The following is a 26,546-nucleotide window of genomic DNA, read 5'->3' on the forward strand; positions in this document are numbered from 1 at the left end:
ATTAATTCACCCACTTCTTCATGCCACATCTGAAATCGATTCCTTTGAAAACTTGAAGTCTCAGGACCCTCCGAATGTTGACTCTCTTGACTTTGTAACCGTGAGCAAACTGCTCTGGGCAGCCTGACCTCCTCTATGGGATGAGGTTGGGCTGGGTGCTCTCCAAGGTCCCATCCGGCTAAAGAGCTTTGACTTCCAGGCTAGGATTGGAAAGCAATTGAAATGGACCAAGTGGGCTCTGAGTGGCAGCTAGGAGCGTGAGAACCTCCAAGTGGTTACATATATCAGTGGAAATCCGTGGACACAGAGAGCAGCAATGCCACTGTTAGGTCTCTTTCCTAAAGTGACCAGGGAAAAAGGAAAAGAACCTCTAAGGTCTAAAATATTTGTAGCAGCTCTCTCTGTGGGGGCAAAAAACTGGACATTGAAGATGCCCATCAGTAGGGGAAGGGCTGGCCAAGTTGTGGAATGTGATCGTGATGGAATACTGTTGCATAGTCAGAAATGAGGAGCAGGTGGATTTCAGAAACCCCTGCAAAGACCTGCAGGAAGTTATGAAGAGTCAAATGAGCAGAGGCAAGGTAACAACAGAAATATTGGTTCAAGAGTCACTTGTGTTTGCCCACCTCCAGAGGAAGGACTGATCCTATAAGTAAGACACAGCTTTATATACACACGTATCTTTTTGTCAGATGATGGGAGGGGAAGGAAAGACATTAACTGGCTATTTTAAGGTAACAAACTTTTTTTAATGTAGGTACAAAATATATACAAAGTAAATGCAAAGTAAGTTTTGAATCCAAGACACAAAGGACTAGAGAATCAAAATAGGCTTGCCCAAGGACTACTGCAGCTCAGCTTTGAAGGAATTTGGGGGATTTCAAGAGGTAGAGGTAAACGAGGCATGCTTTCCAGGAATGGTTGTGGAATGTCATGTCTAAGGAGTGAGGAGCAAGCCTGAAGAACAAGAAGGGCAGGAAGGAGGGGAAGGTGCATTGTGCCCAGAAAGGTAGGCTAGAACCAGATTGGGAAAGACTTTAAAGGCAGAGAAGTCTGTATATGAATCTGGAGGCAATAGCTAGCCACTACAGTTCCTTGAGGATCCTGATAGACTAATAATAGTCTAAGACTATTAATAGCCTAATAATAGACTATGCTATCTCCAGCCACAAGACCAGAGTAGTTCCTTAATAAATGCTTGCTTATGGAATGATTTACTGTGTACATTTGTGTACATTGCATACTTATCCATACAATCTATCATAAGAAGGGAAGTACATCTAATTGCCAAGTAAAATTTACTTCTTTTTTTTTTTAATAATCTCTTTGTTGGCTGTATCCATCCCCCCCAGAAATTAGTGGGGATCATCAAGGCTTGACTTTGTGGTCTTCAGAGTAGTTCAGAGATTCTGAATTGACTGAGATTGTCCCCTTGCATTTTCAATTAAACTAATGAGTTAATTAATTAAGCAAGCCATTTTATGATAACTGAGGAAAGAATGTCAGAACTATGTGATTTATTGGCAAGTCCTACGACTGCAGAAGAAACCGGGGGCAGGGCCCCCTCGGTAGGCACAAAGGACCCTGAAGAGAGATATTCAGGGGTTTTTATTGTACAGTACCGTTACTATTTTTAGCAGTTACTATTTTAAGATGATGGGATTTTCCACAGTTCAGGGACTCTGGTTGCCTCCACCTGCATCCTGCAGCGAGTGGCACAATAATAAGTGAATCCAGTTAGTGGTACAATAATAAATGATTTTCCCCAAATCATTTGACTTAGAGGAAAACCAGACAGAGCTCAGGAAAATGAGACTTAACTCCAGCAGCTGCACAAAATGCCAGCAATGATACAAAATGGAGTTGTTTTGGTTCTCTTAGCTTGCTGTAGTGAAATGTTTATGGCGGGGATCTCCTTAGAGCCTTGTGTTTTCTGTCGCCCACCCGCCCGCCACCGCCGCTGTCTCCTTCCACATCCCCTTGAAGATTGTCAGTACATCATCCCCAAAGCTCTTCTGAAATCAGATGGAAAATGTGGCCATTTTGCATCAGTAATTGACAGTGGAGTTGGGAGTGCCTCCCTCTGGTATATAGACAGTTCTTGCCTTCTATAAGTGGACTGTCCACAGATCTCCACGTAAAGCAGTTTTAGAGGATGTGAATTTGCTCCTTGATATGGGTAGGAAGAGAGGGAGATGGGAAAAGGGCCCTTGTGCCTGTGGAAGGGGGGAGCCAGCACATGGTTCAAGGACAGACACAAAGAGGCCAGGACAGAGAAGTAAGAGCAGGAAGGGGAATACAAGGGGGGCAGGACCGGCCACTGGAGGTCTGTCTGTAATTCAGAGGAAGAACACGCAGGGACAGCTATGTAGGAGTCAGCCATGGACACAGACAAGAGGGGATGGATGTAATGTGGCAGCCGGCCGAGGACAAACAGGCAGGACCCTAGGGTGGATGACCGGAACACAGACACCTGGGCTGGCCCCAGGGAGAACAAATGGGCAGACTGGCAGTGAAGAGGTCCTCTCTGTGCAGGAGGGGGTTTTAAGACTATTCTGCTTTCATTTGGAGGGCTCTTACTTTTAGGGTCTTTTGGGGGGAGGAGGGTGGGAGGAGGTCAGGGAAGGAGCTGAGGGCCAGGAGCAGAGAAAGAGAGCTCAGTATGGAATAGTAAACAGAGTTTGTTTGTTTTTAAATAGCTATCTCTTTCCAAATTCTTTATGTACAGACCAGTATGCTCGATGCAATTTGCATAAGTGAGAACTGTCTGGATTTAATTAAATGACATCATGGATTGGCAATCAGGGGACTGGGCTCTAAGTTTAAACTGTATCACTGACTGTGTGACCTTGGGCAAGTTTCTTCTTATCTCTGTGCCTCAGTTTCCTCCTTTGTAAAATAAGAGTAAATGAGAAGATCTCTAAGATCCTTTCCCCCTTGAACATTCGATGATTGTTACATGTATGTGCTTCAAACACATATTGGATATATAGAAGAGGTAATTGGGGCATAGTGGGAATCAGGAAGTCCTGATACATTTTGATTGTATGACCCTAGGCAAGTCCCAGTGTCCCAGTGCCATGCTCTAGGCAACTCTGTAAGATGGAATGTGGGAGAGGGTTTCAACTGGAATTAATGGAGAGAGTTCTCTCATCTCAGATTCCCTGATTTCCTTCCCCTATCCTTGAGCATCTCTGTATGCACACATGTGGGTATAACCATTTGCAGTGTTCACACATACACATATCCTACCCCTAATCAGTCAGGCAGCATTGAATGATTTCTTGCCTGTTCCAAGCAAAGCCCTTTGCTAGCCACTGGAGAAACAAAAGCAAAAATGCACAGACCTCTCTCACCCTCCAGAAGCTTCTAATCTCTTCGCCTAAAGTTTTCTGGGCACCTTTATTTATTCTTGGAGGTTGCCTGGGGGATTCTGAATTGTGAAAAGCTGACTGCCAGCAATAGAATGGTATCCCGAAACTCTTTGGGGCACAAGGGAACATGCCATGTTACCTAAATTTCCAAGAGAATTAATTGATAGAACCACAGGCTCATAAATCTGGAGCTGGGAGGACCTCAGAGGAGGAAACTGAGGCTTGGAGAGATCAAGTGGGCTCTTGGGCAAGTCACAGGTCAGAGCTATGATCTGGAGCCATGCTCTCTAATCTCCAATTCACAGCTTTTTGCATTCACTTGTCCAAGGCCACTCAATTAGTTATCCACTGTATTAGACTTAGAACACACTCTTGGCCCTCAAGTCACAGTAGCATCCTCCTTCCTAAGAAAGTAATCCTGACCCGATGCTCTTTCCACATCTCCTGTTCTGAGTTTCTTCCATTTATTCCTACATTGGGCCTATAAAGGTTTTGAAGCCTTGGTTGGGGGTGGCAAGAGGCAGGAATTAGGATGACTTCACCAATGTAGATACTTCTCCTGCTGCTGCAACCAGAAATGATAGATAACTTGGCATCCAGAAGATTAGTGGGGAGCCAGCTTATCCCCAGTCACTGCGTCCCCCAGATGATTAGAGGAGTACTTCAACCTAGGTCTTCCTGGCTCCAGTATTTGCTTAATGCTCACTATGTCACAGGGTTCCTTTTCAGATGCTCCCATATGGATGTTGATGGGCTTTTTCTTTGCAATCAATTCATTCCAGATCTGGACTCCTTATATCAGGAATGGATCTCTTCTGTAATGATGTCTTGAACTGCTGACAATTATAGTCTGAACGGTCCTTTCTTTGGGAGTCAGGGCAGAACATTAGGAAAGAGCAGTATAATTGGAGATCTAGGCTCCGGGTTCCTATTCTTCTCTGCTGCTCACTGTTTGGGTGACCATGGTTGAGCCATTTTATCCCTTCTGCCTCAGTTTCTCCATCTGTAAAATAAAAGGCTAGATCTAGATAGCCTTGATGGACTCCTAGCTCTAAATCCATGAGATTATGGCAGATGATGATGGTAGTAAAGGTTTTATTCTTGTTATAACTCAGAAATGCACACCAGACATTAAGTGAGCAACTGGCTCGCCAATGAATTAAGAAACATTTATTGAGTCCTCATGCAAATTCAGTCCTATCACAGATAGCAGGCTGGGGAACACATTCTGTTTGTAAATAGGGATGGGGAGAATGCTGCTTCCTATTGATCAGAGATGTGCTGACAGGGCCAAATTGGAATCTGACTATTACTTAGTATCTATCCTTGTAAGAATGAATAAATGAATGAATGAAACATGGCTTAATCCTCACCATTTGCCAAGCCCTGGGCTCGGTGCTGGGGGATATAAAGAAAGCAAGCAAGCGAGGCCATCTCTGCTTCCAAGGGGCTCCTATTGGAATGGAGACGACAACAGATCTGGGCACGGTGGCCAGGGAAGGCTGGCTTGGCCCAGGGAGCCACGGGGCAAGCAATGGGCAGGCCTTGCCAGAGTCCGTGGGATATCAGTCCAGAGGGATCTCATCATCCAGTGGATGTGGGGGCTCCCACTTGTGGGCATGCTCTCGAGCCAAGGTGACTGTGCCATCTCCAGGATGCCCGTGTCTGTTCTCCCTTGGCCCCGAATGTGAGTTCTGGGCTCAGGAAGGGGCCCCTCTGTGAAATGGGGGTGATAGTGGCCCCTGCTTCCCCGGAGTTGTTATTCTGACAACATAGAAAGTGCTTTGCAGGCTTGAAAGCAAATACAGTGAACGTGAGCAGTTATGCCTACTCCAGAGAGGCAGGCACTCGGCTCCGGGATGGGAAGGCAGTTCGCCCGAGGAGGAGACGGGGAGCCTCCAGGATGGCCCTGACTTCCTCTCCCCTCTTTCCCCCCTCCCGGCCCATCCTCCTCTTGGGTAACTGAAGTCTCCCTGGAGACGGGGCGCTCCCCAGGACTCCGCTAGCTCGCTCACGTCCAGATTTCTGCATTTAGAAATGGGAAGACTCCGAGCCAGTAAAGTGCCCTGTCCTTGGGAAGGATGCTAGGGCCGCCGCGGGCCCGGAGAAGCGGCCAGCCCATCCTGCCGAGAAACGCCGGGGCTGGGGGAGGGGGCGGGAGGGGGGAGAGAGAGGAGGGCTCAGGCTCGGCCGAATCCATCTCCTGTCAGTTCGGAGCCTGGCAAGGCAGCGAGCTTCCAGGGCCGCCGCTCACTGCAGTGCAGCCAGAGAAAGAGGCAACAAAAATAGCACTCCAGGATTCTGTGCGTGGGTGAGGCAGAAACCACACACTGGAGCAAAAGCTTCCAGGATCGCTGGAGAACCCATGCGGAGCTCTTCGCTGGCGGCGTGCTCGCCGTCTCTGAAAGCCAAACCCGCACTGCAAAAATGAAATGTCTGGCCAGTGGGCCCTTTCCGACGCGGGGCCCACGGGGCCTTCGCGGGGCCTCGGCAAGCTCTGGGGTCCCCGCGCCGGGGTCTGCGTGCGTGACTGCATGCGTGCCCACCCAGACGGTGAGCAGCTCGTAAGGGAGCCAGGCTGGCCCGCGGGCCGGCGAGAGGAAGGAAGGAAGGCAGGGAGGCAGGGAAGGAGGGAGGGAGGAAGGGGTTAATTCCTTTGGAGGCTGTGCAGTAGAGAATTCTGGTTTGCGAGCTCGAGCTGGGGACAGCTGTGTTTGCGGTGGTATTTTTAAATGCATTAATTCAGGCTCCAATCACTCAGCCATGCTTGACCTATTTTTGGCTCAGGCCGGCCATTGTTCTATTTCTGTTGCCTGTGGGCCAGGCCGTTGTTGATTCATATGCAAATGGGCGATCACTCGCCTTAGCCAACTTTAGACCAGAGACCGAGAAAGGGGGAAGAGACACACTCACTCGCTCACTCGCACTCGCACTCACCCGCACTCACACTCACACGCACACTCTCTCGCACCTACACTGGGAGGAGGAGGAGGAGGAGGAAGGCACCAGGAAGGCACTTGTCGGGAGGGACGAGGGTAATTTCAGCTCCATCTCGCAGGGCTCCGGCGCTTCCCTTCTCCAGTTAATACCAGCCTTCCTCTGCTGGTTAACATCACCGGCTGGGGCGGGGGACCAGCCAAACCCAGCCCAATCCGCCCTCTTCCACCTGCCCCGGGCTCCGGGCTCGTGCCCCTTCTTCGTTTGCTCTCTTGCTCGCCGTCTGGCTCCTGGGCATCTTCCTTGGGCAGCAGGTTGCCAAGGCATTCCAGGCATTTAGACGGGGCCGGGGAGGGAGGGGGCAGTGAACAACGTGTGCATGGATGGGGGGGGGCGCGAGGTTCCAAGTTTCTGCTCTGCGGTCCTGCCGCCCCCCTGGGGGTCAGAGGGACGCTTCCCCCAGGCTGCCCCCGCTCCCAGGGCGGCCGCGCCGAGGCATCTTCTCTAGCTGGAGCGGGAGGGCGGGCTGGCTGATTGCAATATGCTGCAGGCAATTTACGAGGCGGAATCCTGTTTTTCTTCAGATGGGGTGGCTGGTCGGGAGCAGCTGTTGGCTCAACAGAGAATGCACAGCTTGATCAACTCAGGTAAGAGACCCCCCGCGCCCCCGTCCTCTCCCTTCCTTGGCCACCGGACTGCTGCGGGTGGGGAAAGGGACCAGCGGGGCCAAGAGCTGCTCCTGTGCCTCGCTTTCCTCGGGTTCGCTTCTCAGTAACCCCCACCCCATCCCCGCCCCGAGCGGGTTCTTCCCTAACTCCGGGGAGATATAGATCGGGGCCGGCCGGGGGGCTTCGGCTGCTGCTGCCCCCCTCTCACCCCCAGCCAGACACCGCCCGCCGCCCCTGTGACCAACAAGTGCAGGAGCGTTGGACCTCGGCCGGTGCCCGCTGGTTGTGGATTTATACAAATCGAGATTGTTTGGTCCTTGTCGCCGTTGTCGTCCTTGTTGTTGTTGTGGTTGTTGTGGCTGTTGGAGTTGTTGAAAACCCAGCGGGATCCGACTGGTGGGGGGGGGAGGGGGCACCTGTTTAGACAACGCCCCACCTGGGCTGGGCAGGCCAGCTGGACTGGCTGGGTACAAACAGGGGGAAACGGCGAGTATTTATAGACCTCCCCATCGAAGTGGCTTTGCTGCTCTATGGTGGCGAGAATCCCCTGGGCGTGCTTTTTGGTCCAGAGCTCTGAAGTTAAGGAGATGCTGCGAGGATGAGCAGAACGTTTCTCTCCTTGCTCTGGGGATCCTTTTGGGGAGCCAGGCAGCTGGGATCCCTCGCCAGAAATCGCGATGGGAACAGGTGCACCATCCCCAGTGCCCCTGCGTGGGAAAAAGCAGCTTTGTTTCCTCGTCTTTTCAGAGTGCCTGAGTGTGCCTGGAAGGGGATGCTCGAGTGGGGTTAGGCTTTCCAGCCCTTTCTGAGCTCCCCAGGCAAGAACAGCCTCCCTTAGATGAAGTGAGCAGGGGCCATTCTACCTGAGGAACTCCCAGAGAAAAGGCATGGGCCCGGGGGCTGCCAGGTGAACCTCTAATTGGCCCCAAACCTTTTCTGAGACTTGGTGGTTAGGCAGGAAGCTCTCAGGGACACCTTCGGCAATCCAGTGAGTTAAAGCGGCTACTTTAGCATCATTAAGTGGGAAAGGAATATTCCACAGGTTGGCATCCTCCGGATTTGGGTGAGGAAGCAGCTGTCGCTCCTTTGGCAGAGGAACACCCAGCTTTATTGCCTGAGATTATTTGTAGATCAGATGGTGCCAAGCCAATATTTTTCATGATTTATTACATGCCTGAGATTCATCATCAATTAATCCAGCTAATTCAACGTGCTTTGCATTGATTTCTGTTTAAATGAATTCATTTGACATAGTTGTCTTGAGGTATTCTAGGACTTGCAATATAGCAGAAAACAAACAAACAAACAGAACATTAGAGAGATTAACAGGGGAAATAAAACAGTAAGCCTCTGCTTCTTTACAGGGGATAGCAAAGCATTTTCATGAAGCTTGGCATTGATCATATCCTCTTATGAACCATTTGAGATGTTTAAGTTAAAGGAGATTTTTTTTTTCATTTTAAGCAATGCCTGTTAGTCTTTCTTTAAAAAAATTGATAACCTCATCTTTCCTCCGCCCTCCCCAAAGGCTAGCCAAGACATTGCTTTCATCCCAGAACTGATCAGAAAAGGAGCTGGGGAGTGACTTGATTGGATCTAGTGGTGTGTCTTGTCTAGTGTTGTAAATTAAATTATGGTTTAAACTTCCCTATATACAATCCTAAAGAGCCCTTTGGCCAGGAGGAGCTTCTAGACCACCGCTTGCCCATCTATGTATTCCATCAGGCAGATGCCACAAATGGAATGATTCTTCTCATACCATTGGGTTTCCTGAAGCCTATGTGCTCCAGCCAGCCAGGATGGGTGAGGCCCCAGGCAGTGGTCCAGGTGTTGAGGTAGCTCCCCAGTCTTTCTGTTGCCAGCCTTGTCTCTGCTGTGCTAGCATGTTCCCTTGGGCCTCTTTGGGCTGAAGTTCTGGATGCTTTTTTATCTGCAGGCCCAAACAGTCTTCAGGATAGAGGAGAGGAAATGCTTTTAAAATGGAAATGTTCCCCCATTTCACCTCTAAGGAGACTGAGTCCCAGGGAAATGAAGTGTCTTGGCTGCCATCTCAGCACTGAGATCCTCAGCTCACAGAGCTGGCATTTGCACCTGAACTTCTTCAGTTTGCTGAGTTTTATTTGGAGGAGAAGCAGTCACAATTGCCTTCTCCTTCCCAGACTCAAGTCTAGCTTCTACTTCTTCTCCTCCTCCTCCTCCTTCCCCTTACCTTCTGTATTATCAATATTCTGTGTTGGTTCCAAGGCAGAAGAGCAGTAAGAGCTAAGTAATGGGGATTAAGTGACTTGTCCAGGTTCACATAGCTGGGAACCATCTATGACTAGATACCTACTACCTCCAGGCCTGGTTTTCCAACCATTGAGCCACCTAGTAGCCCCTTGCTTATGCTTCTTAATGGAGATAGTATTTCATTGTGGGTAGTGCTCCCAATTTGAAATCAAGAAAATCTGAGTTTGAATCCTGCTTTAGATACTTATAACTGTGGTCTGGATTCAAATTCTGTTTTGAAGACTTAGTAGCTTCCTGACCATAAGTCCATTAACTACTCAGAATTTTATTATTTATGCTACTTTATGTCAGAAGACTATGCTACTTGACTTAAGTCTCAGTTTATGCAACTGTAAAATGAGGATAATAAGAGCATCTAAGTCACAGGGCCATTTTGAGGATGAAATGAGGTAATATGAATGATTGAAGAAAAGATTCTGAGATACTAAGTACTTATTATGTGGAAAGCACACTGCTGAGATAGTCCCTGCTCTCACAAGGACCTCCAGTTTTTACAGGGAAAGACAGCACCTATAGAAGGTTTCAATGGCGAGGCACTTGGACAGGTCCCATGGGCCTGAGAGAAAGGTGGCATGGGATGTGCTTTGTAGTACTTCAATGTCATGTGAATTTGAGCCAGGATTGTCCTGTACAGAGAGAAGGCTGAGATACCTGTTTTTGCAATTGTTCTATTGTGGCTGATTCTTTGTGAGCCCATTCAGGCTTTTTTTTTTGGCAAAGATAGAGTGGTTTACCATTTCCTTCTCCAGATCATTTTACAGACGAGAAAACCAAGGCAAACAAGAGTTAAGTGACTTGCCCAGAGTCTTACAGCTAATAAGTATCTGAGGTCAGAAAGACAAGTGTTCCTGACTCTAGGCTAGTTATTCTATCCACTGCAGTACCATCTAGTTGACTGCCTTGCAAGGTTTGATGCAGGTTAAGACAGGTGGCCCTCCAGGTCCTTTCCTACATGTGGATTATGAGCTCTAAGTGGATTAGGGGTAGTAGGGTTGGGCTTATGCTCTTTCAGCCATTCTCTCTGGTCTGAGTTCGATTGTGAAATAGCTAGTTGGAGTGAGGGTTGGAATTTCTAGTCAAGAGCAAAGCCATAATGTCTGGTTATAGTGGAATGAATATAGATTTAGAGTGGGAAGACCCAGGAGAAACCATTTACAGGTTTTGAGCCTCAATTTCACAATCTGGAGAATGAGAAAAAATAAACCCTCTCTGGACTACTTGATCCTGTAATTAGAAGATTTCAGTGAGGTTGTGGAAAAATATGAAATTTGGTTAAGGAGCTGTGATCTCCTCAATTATTAGAAATCTCTTCCCTGCAGCAGCAGGTCACAACCCTTCACCAATTTTAAGACTAGGGATTGCCTGAGACTCAGAGACTTCAGGGGATTGACTTGCTCTGAGTTACCCAACTAGCTAGTTAAGAAGTGGTCAGAAATGGTTCTTGAACCCAGGACTCCCTGACTCCAAGGCTTTCCCTCCCTTTACTTTGATGCCAAATTGTGTTGAAGGACCAACTGCTCATTGAGGTGTTATCTAAGTGGAATGAAAGCAAGTCAATGTCTATAGCTCTCTAACCTTATGTGACACAATACTGGGGCTCTGCATTTCTCTGCCTTGATGTTAGCTCACCTCCAAAGGCAGGATTCTGGTTCTCAAAGTGAATTTTCTCAACATAGTCCTCTGATATAAAGAGGCATAAATAATAGCATTCCCATTTCCAGGGAGGAAATTGGTTCAGAGAGGTTAATGAACTTATGGTCACATAGCTATTAAGCGTCCGAGACACATTTGGAATTCAGTTCTTCCGGACTAAAGTCCAAAGCTTGATTTGTTCAAGGAGATGTGATATGCTGGGTCTAGAACCCTCATACCCTGCTTCTAAGGCCAGTGCCATCTTTCCTGTCTATCACTGATATTTTAGCCTAAATGACAAGCCTTGTGGGTAGGTGGTTTCAAATGCAGAGGTGCAGAATAGAACTACACAAGAACATCATTTAAGGAAGGACTCGGGGCTCATTGGGAGGAAACTCAACAGGCATGATGGACTGTTGACCTAATAATGCCTGAATGGATGCAGCCACATGGCTTCTGAATGGTCGCTCAGTGGACTTGAATGAGGAGCCTAAAAGACCCCACAATACTCCTAACTCCAGGCTCCTGATTCTGAGATAAAAGGGACCTCCATAAATAAATATCTGGGAACCACAGCCCACGTGCCACAGGATGTTCTGTTGGATGGCATTTTATCTCTTGAAGGAATGGATTCCTGCACTCTGGAATAGAGGTTCTCAAGGAGAGATGGGAGGGTTCAGAAGAGGTTTTGGGAGCTGTAGAGATATGGGAAACTAATCCTTGGTCATGTCAACTCGAGTACACCCCTGCCTAACGATTGGGCCCAGTTATCTTACACAAATAACTCCTGTCAGAGCAGTCACACCTTTGATGATCAAGAAAGAAAGTGAAATCCGGGAAGACTGGACAGACTGCCGTCCTTTGGCAATGAGATGACGTCCATTACAGAGTCAGGGAAAAGTCTGAGGACTTTGGTGTTTCAAGTTTTCATTATCCATCAGAGAGAAGAAAAGTTTTATTTTTTTAAATATTTCAAACATCGGAAACAATGGCTCCTGGTGCAAGTGTGGTGGGATTTTGCAATGTGGAGCGTGATCATGAGAATCTTTGACAGAAGCTCCTGGGTTCCATGGATTTCATATGCAATCCTTGCTCACCTGCCCTGGGTAGCCAAAGTTGGATCTTCTCTAATATTGACTCAACCTAGAAGTCTGCTGGGACAGAAAGACTTCTGAGATCTCTTCATCCACGGCCTCCTCTAATTTGGAAGCACATAGTGGGACTTGTTCTAGGCCTGGGCTTTCTTGAGAGCCAGGCATTTCAAAGCTGTGGGGGAGCCCACAGACTGTCTGCCCGCTGGTGGTTTTCCATTCTTGACATTTTCCTCTCCAGACATACATTTCTTTCTAGATGTCTTTGCAATCCATAAAACAAATCGAAACCCAAATTCCATTTTAAATATCACTTGGCAATGGCCAATAGAGAAGGACAGGGATGCCAGTATTCCTCTTGGCAAGTCTATTTCCCCGTCCTTTGGACAATAGGTCTGAGTATTAGATAGGATTAAGTACTCTCTTCTCATTGTCTTTGTAGTGGAAGCATTCCAGAGGAGAAGAGTGATCAGACACAGCATTTGCGCAAAGCAACTCGGCCACTATTTATTAAGCACTTACTGTGTGCCTGGCACTGTGCCAGGCCCCGGAGCTACAAGGGTGAGGTGCTCTCAATCTAATATGCAAAAGAAGATGCTTTATCAAAGTGTGGTTCACCTATTTTTATGGGTTTTTACTTGCCTGGAGAGAGGAACAAACAACATGCTCTTGTCCATATTCTTTTAGTCTTAGTAGTTTACATATGACAACCTCTTTTGGCCTCCAGAGGAACCTGACTGGTTTGGTCATCACTGATGCCCCTCGAGAAAGCAGAATGACTGTGGAAATGTCCGCCTGCCACGAAATGGGCCTCCCGGATCTCTAAGCATTCTTGCTATTCCCCGTAATTGTTGTTTGTCCATCCCCTCCCCCCCCCCACACACACACACCCCAATCCCTTTCAAGCTCTCTTCCCTTTTAAGTGAAGTCTTCAATGGGCTGGCTTGATAGGCAGCCATCAAAGGTCTCATTATGAAAAGGCCAGGACAGAAAGAGGCCATTTTACCTTCTTGTGGTCACACAGGTGGCCCCAGGGACAATCGGGTTCAGTCAGGTGGGAGCTAAAAAGGAGCCGGAGGTTAAATCCCCTCAGAAGCCCAAAATAGACCAGCCTTCAGAGCATAAAAGGACCTAGAAGAGGTGGTTTCGGAGGAGGTGGCAGCGTTCAAGGTCCGCATAGCTTTTCTTCTTTGCTTTGAACCATGGCTGTAATTCTGTACGAGTCAAGCAATGGGCTAGGTTTGCCATTTATGTTTTGTTTGGAAAGTGGGTGTTCGCTCCCCGGAGGGGCGGGAGAGGCGCGGAGTGGTGGGCTGTGGGCACAGAAAGAGACCTCCGTTGTCCCCAAGAGCCACGTTTTGATCTTTTGACTTAACTGCCCTGAGTGGTCAGAAAGGGATCTGTTGGGGGTAGCAGGTGTGGATCTCTGGGAAACAACCATCATGAAAGAAATGAGTCTCAAAGGCTTAAATAACAGAAGTAAAAAAGAGAAGGCAGGTGAGCACTGCTGCTTCGTTTACATGGAGAGAGAAGGCACCATTTAAAGGAGAGATGGGGTTCCTCCTTCTCCTGACTAGGATTCCGTTAAATTCCTTCTCTACTAACTTCTTACCATGCCTACCTCAGTGCCTGACCCGGAGGTGCCTCAAGAAGTCCTCCCCTGCTTGTCTAAGAGCTTCCTGTCCATCAGGCCCTGCGCTAGCCACTGAGGATCCGGAGCCAAGCACGACATCGGTTCTGTCCTCAGGGAGTTCCCAGGCTCAAGGGGGAGATGCCACATACACAGAGAAATGAGTGCAGAACTTGTTCAAGGCAAGTGTAGATGAGAACGGACAAGGGGCTATCAGCAAAGACCCTGTGGGAGCAGGAGCCTTGAAGGGACCCAACGACGTTACCGTCCAAGAGGAAGGAAGGCATCCCAAGCACGGGGGACAGCATGTGCTAAGGCCTGGGACGGGATATCCAGGGGAAAGAACAGTTAGTGGGACAGTTTGACTCGGAGTGACCCGAAGGTGATTCTGACTCCTCACAGGCACCACTCGTGAAGAGCAAGCTCTGGGCCTTTCAGCGAAGCTGAGCCTTCGTGCCCACTCGGCTTCTCGAAACCAGGACCAGCCTGGCCAGAGTTGGCCAAGGATGATGCAATTTTTTACGTGCTGCATCTCACGAGGCCCATGGACTCAGATGGAGGGGAAGTGGTGATCCGTGTCGCCGGATTGCAGCCACTCTCTCTGACTCATTACGCAATCTTTGAGGATTTCTCTGGCTGAAAATTTCAACGTCTTGCAAAACTTGGTGGTGGCCCAGTTTGCTCCAGTCCATCTGGCTGGCTCACTTGTGTGCTGTTCATCCTGTTCCATCTCCTATCTCTGGGCCGTTGTCCAAGCTCTCCCTCCATCTCTGGAGTCCCCTCTGTTTCTCCTCCACCCCTTTAAGCCCCTGATTTCCTTCAAAGCTCAACTCCATTCCATCATGGTGTCTTTCTTGCCTTCTCTTTTGGAACCCCTTAAATATGTACCTTTTTGTTGCCCTCCATAGAACGAAAGCTCTTTGAGGCCAGGCCTAGTTCTGTTTTTGGCTTTGCATCTTTAGCAGGTAGGCCTAGTGTCTGGCACATGATAGACTCTTAATTATTCCTTGTTGATTGACTGATGGACAGATGATTCTCTCTGTCTCTGCAAGACTGACGTGTTGCTCTTGGACTTTCTGGCTTCGTCGTGCCTGCCTAAGCCTCTGGGTAGATTCTTCCAGAAGCAGAATCACTAGGAAATGGCATCAGAACTGGTCTGGGTCACAGGATCATGGCATTAGAATGCCTCCAGTAGAGGTCCCTCATTTTACATCTGAGGAAACTGAGGCACAGTAATCACATAGCAAGTACATTTACATAAGAGCAGTTTAATAGCGCAGCTGGGTGGTTCAGTGGCTAGAGAACTGAGCCTAGAATCAGGAAGACATGAGTTCAAATCTAGCCCCAGACATTTATTATGACATGACCCTGGTTACTTCTCATGACTTTGCCGCAGTTTCCTCAGATGTAAAATGGGGATAATAATAGCATCTCCCATGGGTTGTGAGGATGAAAGAGGCAGTCATTACAAGGTATTCGGCACAGTGCTTGCCACATAGTAAAGACTATATAAATGGTAGTTACTATTTTTATGGAGACTTTATGACTCAAACTTGGTGGGACCCTGTGAAGATAGAATTATCTCTCTTTGTCTATTTTAATAAAAATCAATCAGTAACCTTTATCTCAATCAATCAAGAACTCAAAGCGCCCCTACTTAACCATTAAGTAGGAGAGTTCACAAGTCACTTACTAGAGTAAGGGACCCCTCCAAGGCCACTGCCTCCACCCCCCTGGACAGTGCTAGGCCATTTGGGAGACTCTGATTGGTTCCTGTAAAGTGGAGGGGCGACAGGAAGTGACCTCGAGAAAACTGCTTTAAAAAGGCCAGCCTGTGGATTCAGCGATTCACTCTGTGGCGATGAGCCGAGCCAAAGGAGGACTCTTCGCTTCCTTGGCTTTGGAAAGGCCGTTCCTTTCCTGGCCTTTGGAGAGATCGGCTGGGATTCCTGCCGTGGCTTTGGGGGAGGCCGCGCTGGGGGGCTTCTGGCGGAAGACTCCACAGCTGTTGATCTGGTTGCTCTGTGGAAGGGTAAGTCCTAAATCTTTTTTTTTTTTCCCTTCTTTCTTTCCCTCCTTAAACTGAAAACAGCTGAATAACCAGCAATGGCTCGCTGCTGCTGGTAGGCTGGGGGTTTTTTCCTTAAGCAACAATTAGCTGGCCCTCAGGCTTTTACGTGGGGAGATGCTCCCCCCCTCCACTTTGGAGGTGTCACTCTAGCAAGTGTCTTGTGAACTCGCTTCCTTAATGGTTAAGGAGGGATGCTTTGAGTTCTCGATTGACGAGTTCAAAGTGGCTGATAGAATGATCTCTCTTTGTCTATTTTAATGAAACCAACCTTGACCAGCCTCTACAGTTGAAGAGGGATCTCTTTCTCTAGCCCTTGAGTGAGAGGGGCATCCCCAGCACCATCCAGGGTTACCAAGGGGCGAGCTAAAGTAGGCAAGTAGAGAGTCAGCCTTTGAACTGGGCCTCCAAAACACGGAACATCTCAGTTTCCTTCTTGGTAAAACGAGAGTAATAATAGCAGCCCCCGGCAGCGTGGCTCAAAGGAGACCACGGCGAGGAGGCTCGTTTTCTGCTTAGAGGTGGGAGGTGCATGTCAGCTCTTACGGTTAGGATTCCTGAGAATTTTGTCATTCATGATCTATACTTTCTGGCTATATTTGGAAGGCCCGGCTTCTTTGCGGCAGGCAGGATATCACAAGCTCCACAGGAGCATTGACTCATGCGTGAGGCGGCCGCCCAAGAAACGAATCCGATCCGCAGGCTGTGTTCGGAGAGGCCGAGCTTCCTGGAAGGAGGGGGACAGGGCCGCCCCCTTCCTCTGGCGGGGTCACGCTCCGTCTCCAGATCTGCGCTTCCGGGGGGCGAGCCATTGGTTGGATCGCTGCTGCTGCTGCTGCTGCTGGTAGTGGCGGTGGCAGGAGGGTCACTACGGAGGTCTGACTTGGATCGGATCCGAGTTCTTGATCAGAGGGCTCAGAGCTCTTTGTTCAAACGTATTCTCAGAATTTCAATTTAATAATGTCAAGAAAATGGTTTTCTTTTGTCATTTTATCATTTCAAAGACATGATTCCAAGAAGGAACCCATCGTAGGTTTCCTCAGCCTTCCCAAAAGGGCCGTGACACCCCCAAAAGAGGGAAGGGCCCTCCCCGAAAGATTCACGAGCTCCTTGTGACTCGTTCATCCTCTCTCATGTTGCTGTCATCATGCTTAGAGATGTTTCCAGAAATGGACCCTTACTCCCAGGGCTAGCTGCTCATTCTCTCTTGAGATATATGTATCTGTGCAGATAAAACACATGCAAATACATATAGACACACATACACGTATACATGTACATTTTTATATATATGTATACATACAGAGGGCAGCTAGGTGGCACAGTGTATATCAAACACCAGATCTGCAGTCAGGAAGATCTCATTTCGAATCTGGCATCAGACACTTACCAGATGTGTGACCCTGGGCAAGTCACTTAACCCTGCTGGCCTCAGTTTCCTCATCTGTAAAATGAATTGGAAGAGGAAATGACAAACCACTCCAGGATCTTTGTCAGATATAAGAGGGAAAATTATGAGACTGGCCATAAATGAATAATTTTATTAAACCAAAAGTAGTTGGGGGAAAAGATGGAAAAATACGAGAGAGATAAATAGGTTACTGTCCTTGCTGCTCTTTTTGTCTTGTTATTCTGTGGCCGCCGGTAGGACCCCATAGCAATGCTCACATCGAAGTCCAGCCAGCAACAAACGTGGAAGAGAAGAGGCCAAAATCCAAGCTTGCCTCAGTTTATCAAACTTTTTCTCCACCCTCTAACTCTCACACATCGCGTCTCTGGAACCAACTGTGACTTGGTATTTTGCTTGGGCCACCCAGGGGGCCATCCAGGGGGCCATCCAGGGGGCCGTGCAGGGGACAGTGCAGGGGACACATCGGCTCTGCCCCCATCTCGTCATCTCTTGAATTTATCGCTGCCTTTTTCCGCCTGCCATTGTGTCCTAGTGACCCAGTCCACTCAGTGATTTCCTTCACACACAAGAAAACCCTGAATGGCATGACGAAGAGTAGGACATAACTGAATAGCAAAAAAGACATGCTGATGAATTTTTACACACACACACACACACACACACACACACACACACACACACAGAGATTTCTGTCCCGGTGGTTCTTTTGCTTCTATTCCATTCATATCCTGCTCATTAATGTCCTGAGGGGGGCCCAGCTCTATGCCCTCCATCCTTGAGAACCCTACAGCTCATATTCTAGAGTCAGTCTCCCATTGAGAAGATTCAGTCAATCTCTCACTTTGCTGAGGAGGATCAAGAGAGGGACGGAAGCCCTGACTTGCCAGAAGGAATCACAGCTAGTTAATGACAGAAGATGGCGTAGATGCCCTGGAGGGTGGGAAGGGTACAGGGCCTTGGAAATGCCAGAAATGTTTCTCAGCCCAAATACCAGAATAACTTAAATTAATTTTATTTATTTTTAAATTTAAGACAATTTAAATTTAAATCAAATTAACAGGCATTTCTTTTAAAAATGCCTACTATGTGCATGGCACCATGCCGGGGCTGGGACTATATAGACCAGGGGTTCCTAGACTTTTTTGGCTTCCTGCCCCCTTTCCAGAAAAAAATATTACTTGGCCCCCTGGAAATTAATTTTTTTAAATTTTAATAGCAATTAGTAGTAATTGCACCTGTGGTCATCACCGCTTCCCTGGATCGCTGCAGCACCCACCAGGGGGCGGTGGCGCCCACTTTGGGAATCACTGATATAGACAATGGAAAGTCTTCTGCCTTCTAGGAACTCTGCCCAAAAGAAGTAACCGTGCCATAGTGAGACAGCTCACAGTGATCAGAGGGCACATGGAGTGGATAGAAGTGAGGCTGAGTGGAAGGGCACTACTAACACCAATAATGATGATGATGTTGACTGACTATTGTCAGAGCACATTTCAGGTTTGCAAAACACCATCTATACCTTTTCACTTCAACGAGCATCTACTTAATGCTTACTCTGTGCCCCATCTCTTTATTCATTTGATCCTTTGAATAGATGTGAGGTGGATATTACTGTTCTGCCCATTTTACAGATAAAGAAACAGGGTCAAAGAGGTTGAATAACTTGGACGTGGCCGTGTGAGTGGCAACCATCTGAGGCAAGATTTGAACTCGCCCACTCCTGAGTGGTCCATCTCCCATTAAATCAGGCAGCTTAGAATTCAGTGACATTGAACCCTTTCTTCCTGCTGCTGAATGGTCTGCATTTGACTGAGGTGTTATAAGGAAGGAGTTGATAAGGAGAATGCTATTTTTTTTTCCCTTTTTGGAGGAGGGTCATTATAGACTTCTGTAGCCCAGGAATATTATGAATATCCCATGAAGCTTTTCTTCCCAGGGAATAGTGATTTACTTAGAGACTCTCATATCCCAGCCTCTTCCAGAGCCATTTCTCCATCCCTTTCCTCCTTCCTCCCCTCCAGGACTACCTTCTATCTACTGTTGGAGATGTCTGATTATGGGAGAGACAATTGGACTGTGATCACCCTGAGGGCAGGGGCTGTTTTTGCCATTTTAATTTTAATTGGCCTTTTGGTCAGAGCACTTCAGGTTTGCAAAGCCCCTTCTGTACATTTTCATTTTGATGAGCATCAACTTAATGCCTGCCCTGGGCCAGTCTCTTTAAGTTTTCCAGCTAATGCTTTGAATACTACCTTGTGGCTGGCACACAGCAGACACTTAATTGGTGCTTGCTAATTAATTGACTGACTGACCATTCCTTTACGGCTCCACACAGCAATAACTTCCGTGTGTACGTGCCGCCTCCCCCACTGGGCTATACTCTTCCCGGGGGCAGAAGCTATTTTTGTATTTTTCAGTATCACACAGTAGGCACTTACTGTATGCACCAACTTGTTCTTTTTCGACTTGAATATTTCTTTCAGGATTGCAACTTTGAGTCATCCTGAGTCACATGGATTGTACGGTAAGTATTGCAAAATGCTGGACGTCAAAATACGCCCCGAAAGGAAAGAAACCCTTTAAGAGAGGGAAATTCGCTCAAGCTCTGAAGGCAGTCAGCCATTTGCTTCTGGGGCGGTATTTTTGCATGCCAATGAGGTGGGAAATGCCCAGAAATTCTCCCCCTTCCCACCCACTTTCCCCTCCAGCCCTACTCCAGAGAGGGGACCCCGTATTTCCCTCCTAACTGTACTGCAGTTTTAGAAATAGTTTAGAAACCTGGTCGAGATTGTCCATCGTGCCTTGATTTCAGGTGACTCTGGATGGATCGCGAGTGTTTGTGGTAGGATCAGATTTTCCACATTGGCCCCCCAAATGGGAGAATTTCACCAGGCTCGGGTGTTTTCACATGCTGAGATGGAAAGTGTCTCTCACCTGCTGTGCTTGCAGTAAGCAGGACCAGACAGCCAGGTGTTTGTGATTTGGGGGGCCTGCCTGGCCCTGGAGACACTTTGGTGGCTGAGACAGAGTGAGCTGGCCAGTGGGGACTGGCCCGCTGAGGTCCCTGGGGGGCTGGCCTGGCTCTGCCTTTCCAGATCACTAGTCAGTCACTCCCCCAATGAAGTCTGGGAGACTAGTGAAGGCATCATGGAGCCGGCGGTACTGGCCGTGACTTTCTTGGGGGAGTGCCCATGAAGAGGGACCCAGAGATCACGTCCTCCCTTCCGGAGCTACTTCCCAATTGTCAGTTTGTTGAGGACGGGCACTGGCTTTCTTTTGGCCTCTATTTGTATTCTCAGTGATGAGCACGGTGCCTGGCGCACAGTCAGACCTTAATACGGGTTTGTTGAGTGACTGAATCTAGTAAATCACTCTTGAAGGCTCCATTTTCTCATCTGTAGAAGGAGGATAATAACTCTGGTTGGCATCTCGATCCAATAAGATAATGCAGGGAATGTGTTTCATAAAATTAAGGAGCTCTGCATCTCTGCGGCACTCTGATGCTTATTTTGTTCATCATATAGATGATCCTGTTAGTTATACGGTATATTCTGTTTTCAGCTTTCTCTGTGGTCTTCCGGTAGAAGTGGTCCTGGGTCAGTGGCTATCTTACAACTCCGTTATATTGGAAATATTAGGTCGGTGGGAAAAATGACTGCTTTGTTAATCGAATAAATGATGGGGTTGTCAGCTGATCTTTTGTAGCCTGACTGAATGCTTCTTGCTGTTTATTCCCATCATCATCATCATCATCATCATCATCATCATCATCATCTCATTGTTACTGCTCAGTTGTTTCAGCCATGTCTGACTCTTGGTGACCCCATTTGGGGTTTTCTTGGTAGAGGTACTAGAGGGATTTCTCATTTCTTCTCTCCAGCTCATTTTGTAGAGGAGGAAATTGAGGTAAACTGGGTGAAGTGACTTGCACAGGGTAACACAGATAATAAGTGTATAAAGCTAGATTTCACTCAAGAAGATGAATCTCCTGCTTCTGCACTGAGGCACCTAACTGCTTTATTATTATTATTGTTAGAGGTGAATTCTAGTCGTGGCTGTGACTATTCAACCAAATGATCTTGGGCAAGATCCTTCTCCATCTCTGGGCCTCAGTTTCCTTTTCTGTTATATGGAGTAACCAGAGTAGATACTCTCCAGTGTCTTCTACCTCTAAAATTCTGTGATTCCCTCAGAATCTCCTGGCTTCCTTCCACACCCAGCTTAAGTGTCCCTTCCTTCACGAGGCCTTTACTAGTCTTCCCTCCCTGTAAAGCCTTCCCTTCTAAGGTTACCTTCCGGCTATTTGTGTGTCCACATTTATCCCCATGTTCTCTCCCCACTGATCTGCTCTTCTTTGTGTCTCCAGCATGTAGCATTGTAACTGGAACATAGTAGGCCCTTAATACATTCATGTTGATTGATTGAGGCTAACAAGAAGGATGTGACCAGTACAGTATCTTTGGGCCTTAGTCCTTGCCCGCTTCTATTCTTTTTTTTTTAAACCCTTAACTTCTGTGTATTGGCTCCTAGGTGGAAGAGGGGTAAGGGTGGGCAATGGGGGTCAAGTGACTCGCCCAGGGTCACACAGCTTGGAAGTGTCAGAGGCCGGATTTGAACCTAGGACCTCCCGTCTCTAGGCCTGACTCTCAATCCACTGAGCTACCCAGCTGCCCCCATGCCCACTTCTATTCGAATTTAATTTACCTATTAGTGTTGAGGCCCAGTTCATTCTGCCTTATCTGCATTTTCAGTAACTAATGCTATAAAAAAAAAAAAAAAAGGACTTGTGTGATCTCATTGAGGGCTCTCCCTCCATTGGTGCAGATCAAAGCCCACCTTTGCTTGTCCATTCTAGCTGATTCTTGTCTCTGCCTTCCCATAAATCCAATACAAGACTAACCACTCCAAGAAGTAGGCAGGCTGCCCATTGGCTGTCCTTGCTACATGTGGGTCAGTGTAGTATGGAGGTGACCCTGGGCTTTTGAAGGTCTTCCAGCTGAGTGGGAGTTCTGGCTGGCTCTCTCATGGTGGATCATTTTTTTTTTCGTGTTCTTGGCAGTAGATTGTGTGTATTTAATGGGGACTAGTTTTTCGTTAAGTCCCATCCAGCTCACACCAGCAGGCTGACCACTCAGTGGTGGATTCTTTGGCCTTCACAACCCATGGAAGAAAGGAAGGCACACCAGAGCCTTCAGTCCTATAGCCACCTTCCACTGTGGGGGACAGTGAAGAAGCACTGCCCTGTGGTGGGAAAGGGAGAAGAGAGTCTTGGGTCTCACCCCATTCATGGACCAATATAATAAGCATCAGAGAAAGTAAAGTTATGACCATAGACTTTCTCCTGTGTTTCTCAGCCATGTTGGATTTAAGGCGCAGATAGCCATGCCGTGGGAAGGTACTTGAGATAATATTTAATCCAAGGTCCTTCCTTCCCACCATTAGAAAATTAAATTGGAGGCCAGTTGCCCATTTTCCTTGGATGGGATGAGCTGCAGTAAACTTCATCAAGGCGCCCTATTGGTCATAGGACAAAGACCGGAGCTCCCCGCATGGCTCTGGAAGACAGAGATTGTATTCTGCACAACATAGAGTTGTTGTACTCAATGGGAGGAGGTGGGGCTGATAGTCACAAAATGAGTCTGACACATTTTTCTCCCAGATAAGGTCTGAACATCCCCCAAGGGATATTTTTTTGGGAGCAGTTTGTGAATTCTTGGTGAAATTGAGCATAGGGGAGAACCCTTTTTTCCTTCACTATTTTCTTCCCCAGGGGAAAGTGTAGGATTATTTACTTACTTCTTTTTTATTTTTATTCAAATTTTGTTTGCCACAGGTTGATTGGTTGGCCATTTTTGTTTTTTAATTTGGGCTGATTTAGCAGTGGCCCCATGTAAGTATTCTTCACTTGGTTTGAACTAAAAAACCCAAACCAAACTCTATTTAGTAAAATTGCTTTTCCTTGTCATCCCATGTCATTTATTTCATTAATTTCGAACCAGGATTCTGAGATGTTCTGGGCTGCTCCTGACTCAGGCCATTTCTGTGGGACCTCACATTTCACCCTGGGGGGAAAACATCATGTTTATAGATGATTCAACAATTAACTATAGAATATTCAACCAGGATAGGAACAGAGAACCCTTTGAGTTGATACAGCTGATAGAGCTCCTGTGGAGAGTCCAGATTCACCAGTCAAGCATCTGAGAAGCCTTCAGCTCGTAAAGGTTGGTTTGGATCCAGGTGATGAGCAGCCCAAAGGCCTTTCATCCACAGCACTAAGCAAGTCTCTAGGAGCATCTCAATACCTTTTAAGGGAAAAGTAGCCTAACCTGAGGCTATTGCTTCCACCACAAAAGCAGTCCATGGGCTTCATCAACTGGTGAAAGTTGTTGATGACTTTGAAAAGCAAGAATCTCTGTCTTAGATGGGAGGCCACTCTTAGGTCCAGGAGCCACAGAATTGAATGAATAAATGCAAAGTTTATTCATTGGGCTATATGGGCTAGTCAGCCCACTGGCACTTATGAAGGGCCTAATATGAGCCGGGCATTGTGTTAAGCCCTAGAGGAACAACAGAAAGACAAATCTCCTTGCAAAGGGTTGACTTGCCATTGGGGGAGATGTGATGTTAATACCTATTCATACAACGTATGCACTCTGTGGATGGAAGGTAGTCTTTGGCAGTAGGGGGAAGCCCCCATAGGTGTTATGGGCAGCTGTCTGAATGAAGAGGGGATCAACAGACTTCTTCCTTACTCTTGTTTCCAAGCATCTGGAATTTCCTTTAAAGCCCAGGATATAGGGCATTTGGCTTTGGAAAACTTCTCCTGGCTCCCTTAGGTGTTGGTATCTTCTCTTTCTTCTAGGTGATCCTTAGCTATTGGTGCATTTATCTATTGGCATGTTCTATCCCCTCGGTTGAGTATAGGCTTCTGGAGAGCCCGAACTGCCTTCTCCTTGGATACATTTTGTGGACATCTTGGCTTCTTCTAGATGCTTGCTGGATGGGATTGGAGGATGACTTGTGATCATGAAGAAACCTTCCATTTTGGCCTACTTAGGGCAAAATGGATTAGGCTGCTTCCATTGGTCATTGTCCTTTCCTTCCTTATTGAAGCATGGATGTTCTCAAAGGCGAGGCCATTGAAGAATGAGCTCTGGATGGTCCTTCTATGCTGGCAAGCATTTGGATATAGCTTCAGGAACAGACTTTGTGTCGGTCCCCTCATAATGGCAGAGAATCCTCTAAGAATAGAAGGGCCCTGGAGATAGGAACAGAACCTGGGATTTCATCTGGATCAGGAAGTCCCAGATGAGGAAACTCCCTCTAGCAATGCAGGCATGCACCTCCTCCTTAACCTCTCCTGGTCAGAAAGCTGCCCGGACTACCAAGAGAACAGGCAACATCGCCAGGTCACAAGGCCAATGTGTGTCAAGGTGTGTGACTGCTCTATAGCCATGAGGTCCTGTGGCCTTGCATAGGAATGATATAATTAAAGACATTGTCTTTCCAGCCTCACTACAATCCTATGAACTGCAGGTATTATTCCTGTGTGATAGATGAAAAAGTGAATGACTTAGGAAGAATCACACAGCTGGTAAACATCTGGATTTGGGGGAGGGTGATGCTGTGGTCTCTAGGACCAGTCTGCCTCAATTTGATAAGAATAATCCCACGGGGCACTAAGTTCATGTATTTTTAAATTTAAATTTAAATTTTACTTTTATTTTATTTTATTTTATTATTATTTTTTTTTGGTCATGACCACTCCTGGCTGTGTCTTCTAGGCCTGGATTGGGGGCATGGACTCAGACCCTGCTGATATCATTGATCTTTAAGGCATTCAAGGATGCCAACGACAAATTAAACTCTGTCTAGAGGGAAAGTTTAAAGAGCCCCCTTTTTTGTTCTGTTGGGGCTTCCTTCTTTCTTTCTGAGGTTTGCTGAGGAAATGCTTCCTCTTTCTGTGGTGGTCTGCCTTTCTTATCGTCTTTCCTGGGCACACGTGCTCACGGTAGGAGGCTTGGGCCAGGGTTTTGAACTGATGCTTGGAAAAGAATTGACACCTCCCTGTCAATAGCCACCAGAACCTGCTGCCTTTTGGGGAGGGTGAGTGGAAAGGGGGAGGGAGAGAGCAGGGGCTTCTAGGAGTGTGGCTGTTGCATTCCACCCTCTAGCCTGCATGTCTGTGGATCTCTTTAGCAGGCTGACTCCTTTGGGTCAGTTATTCTTAGCCTTGTTATTTCTATCTTATGGCATTGCAGGTCTAAGATTAGCTTGTTAGGCGTTATCATGCCATCTGAGGTGCCTCCTAATATAACTCTACGCTGAGAGGAGTATTTATAGAAGGAGCATTCTGTCATTTTTGGGTTATTTCTAGTAGTTTAAATAAAGACGAGCAACATTCAAGTAAAACCACAGATTCCTTCCTGCTGCCAAAAACGGCCCATGTGATAACTGCCTGCTGGAGGGGCAGTGACATTGTTTGAAATGACACAGGCAGGTTTGGGTCCATCTCTGCTGCCTTCCTAGGGAGGGGAGGCCTTGGGGTGAATGTTGCTTGGGGAAGGGAACAGGGGACTGTCCTCCCTCGAGCTCCAGTCTCGGAGCACCCCACCAGCTCCTGCTTGATGATGACAACAGCGGACATCCATGCTCTATTTTTAGGGACAGACGTTGCTAAGCTCTGTGTTCAGTGTTAACAGGGCTCATAAACAGGGCTCCATTGCTGTCGACCCTTCTTGCACTGCCTCGTCAGAGACGTACAAGAAGGACTCTCCATTCAGATATCTTGGGAAGAATGAAGCCGAGAAGCAAAATTAATTCTGGTGCTGATCTTCCTTTCCGACACATCTTTATTCTTCTTTTCTCCTCCCAGACAGCCTGCTGTTTGTTTCTGCACAATTTCGAGGGAGTGCAGGTATTAGGTAGCTTGGGAAAATTGAATTAAAGTCTCATCAGAAACTGTTGTTTCGAGCCATTGTTGAGGGGTGTTACTAGAGAGAACTCTGGATTTGTAGTCCGGAAGCTAGATTACAATCTCATTTAGATCTTTGGGAGCCATGGGGTCCTGAACAAGTCATTTACCACTCTGGGCCTCTGTTTCTTCATCTATAAAATGAGATATTTAGAAGGTTCCTTCTGTGATATGGATCAGCCAAATGTCTGAGTGGAAAATCCTGAAATCCTTATTGATGCATGAATCTCCATGGAGGCTGGATGACGATCTCAGGGGCCATTGCTATCCATCCTTTGTCTAGAACAGGGGTCGGCAACCTATGGCTCCACCTCCCAACCAGAGCCCCAGGAAGTGCCCCAGGGGGCCCTTCAACCCCCGCCCCAGATTCCAGTGCCTTCCACCTCCATTCTCCTCCTTCCACACTTGTTTGTGGCTCTCTCGGCCAAAAAGGTTGCCGACCGTTGCTCTAGAAGGTTCCTTTTGTCCT

At 47.4% G+C, this 26,546-nt stretch overlaps 1 protein-coding gene across 6 annotated transcripts in view; it reads left to right on the forward strand.

Annotated features, from left to right (window-relative positions):
• Positions 1 to 6,883: 6,883 nt before the first annotated feature.
• HDAC9 (histone deacetylase 9) overlaps positions 6,884 to 26,546 on the forward strand; it is a 168,605-nt gene continuing 148,942 nt past the window's right edge. For 5 of the 6 annotated variants that reach the window (XM_044679687.1, XM_044679689.1, XM_044679691.1 and 2 more), the window contains exon 1: positions 6,901 to 6,958. In XM_044679687.1, the coding sequence (XP_044535622.1) occupies positions 6,937 to 6,958 (22 nt within the window). In that variant the 5' untranslated portion in view covers positions 6,901 to 6,936. Of the gene's footprint in view, positions 6,959 to 26,546 lie in introns of all 6 variants that reach the window. The other variant, XM_044679686.1, reaches the window with a different exon arrangement.

The sequence above is a fragment of the Gracilinanus agilis genome, chromosome 5 (genome assembly GCF_016433145.1).
Source record: "Gracilinanus agilis isolate LMUSP501 chromosome 5, AgileGrace, whole genome shotgun sequence".
Classification (NCBI taxonomy): domain Eukaryota; kingdom Metazoa; phylum Chordata; class Mammalia; order Didelphimorphia; family Didelphidae; genus Gracilinanus; species Gracilinanus agilis.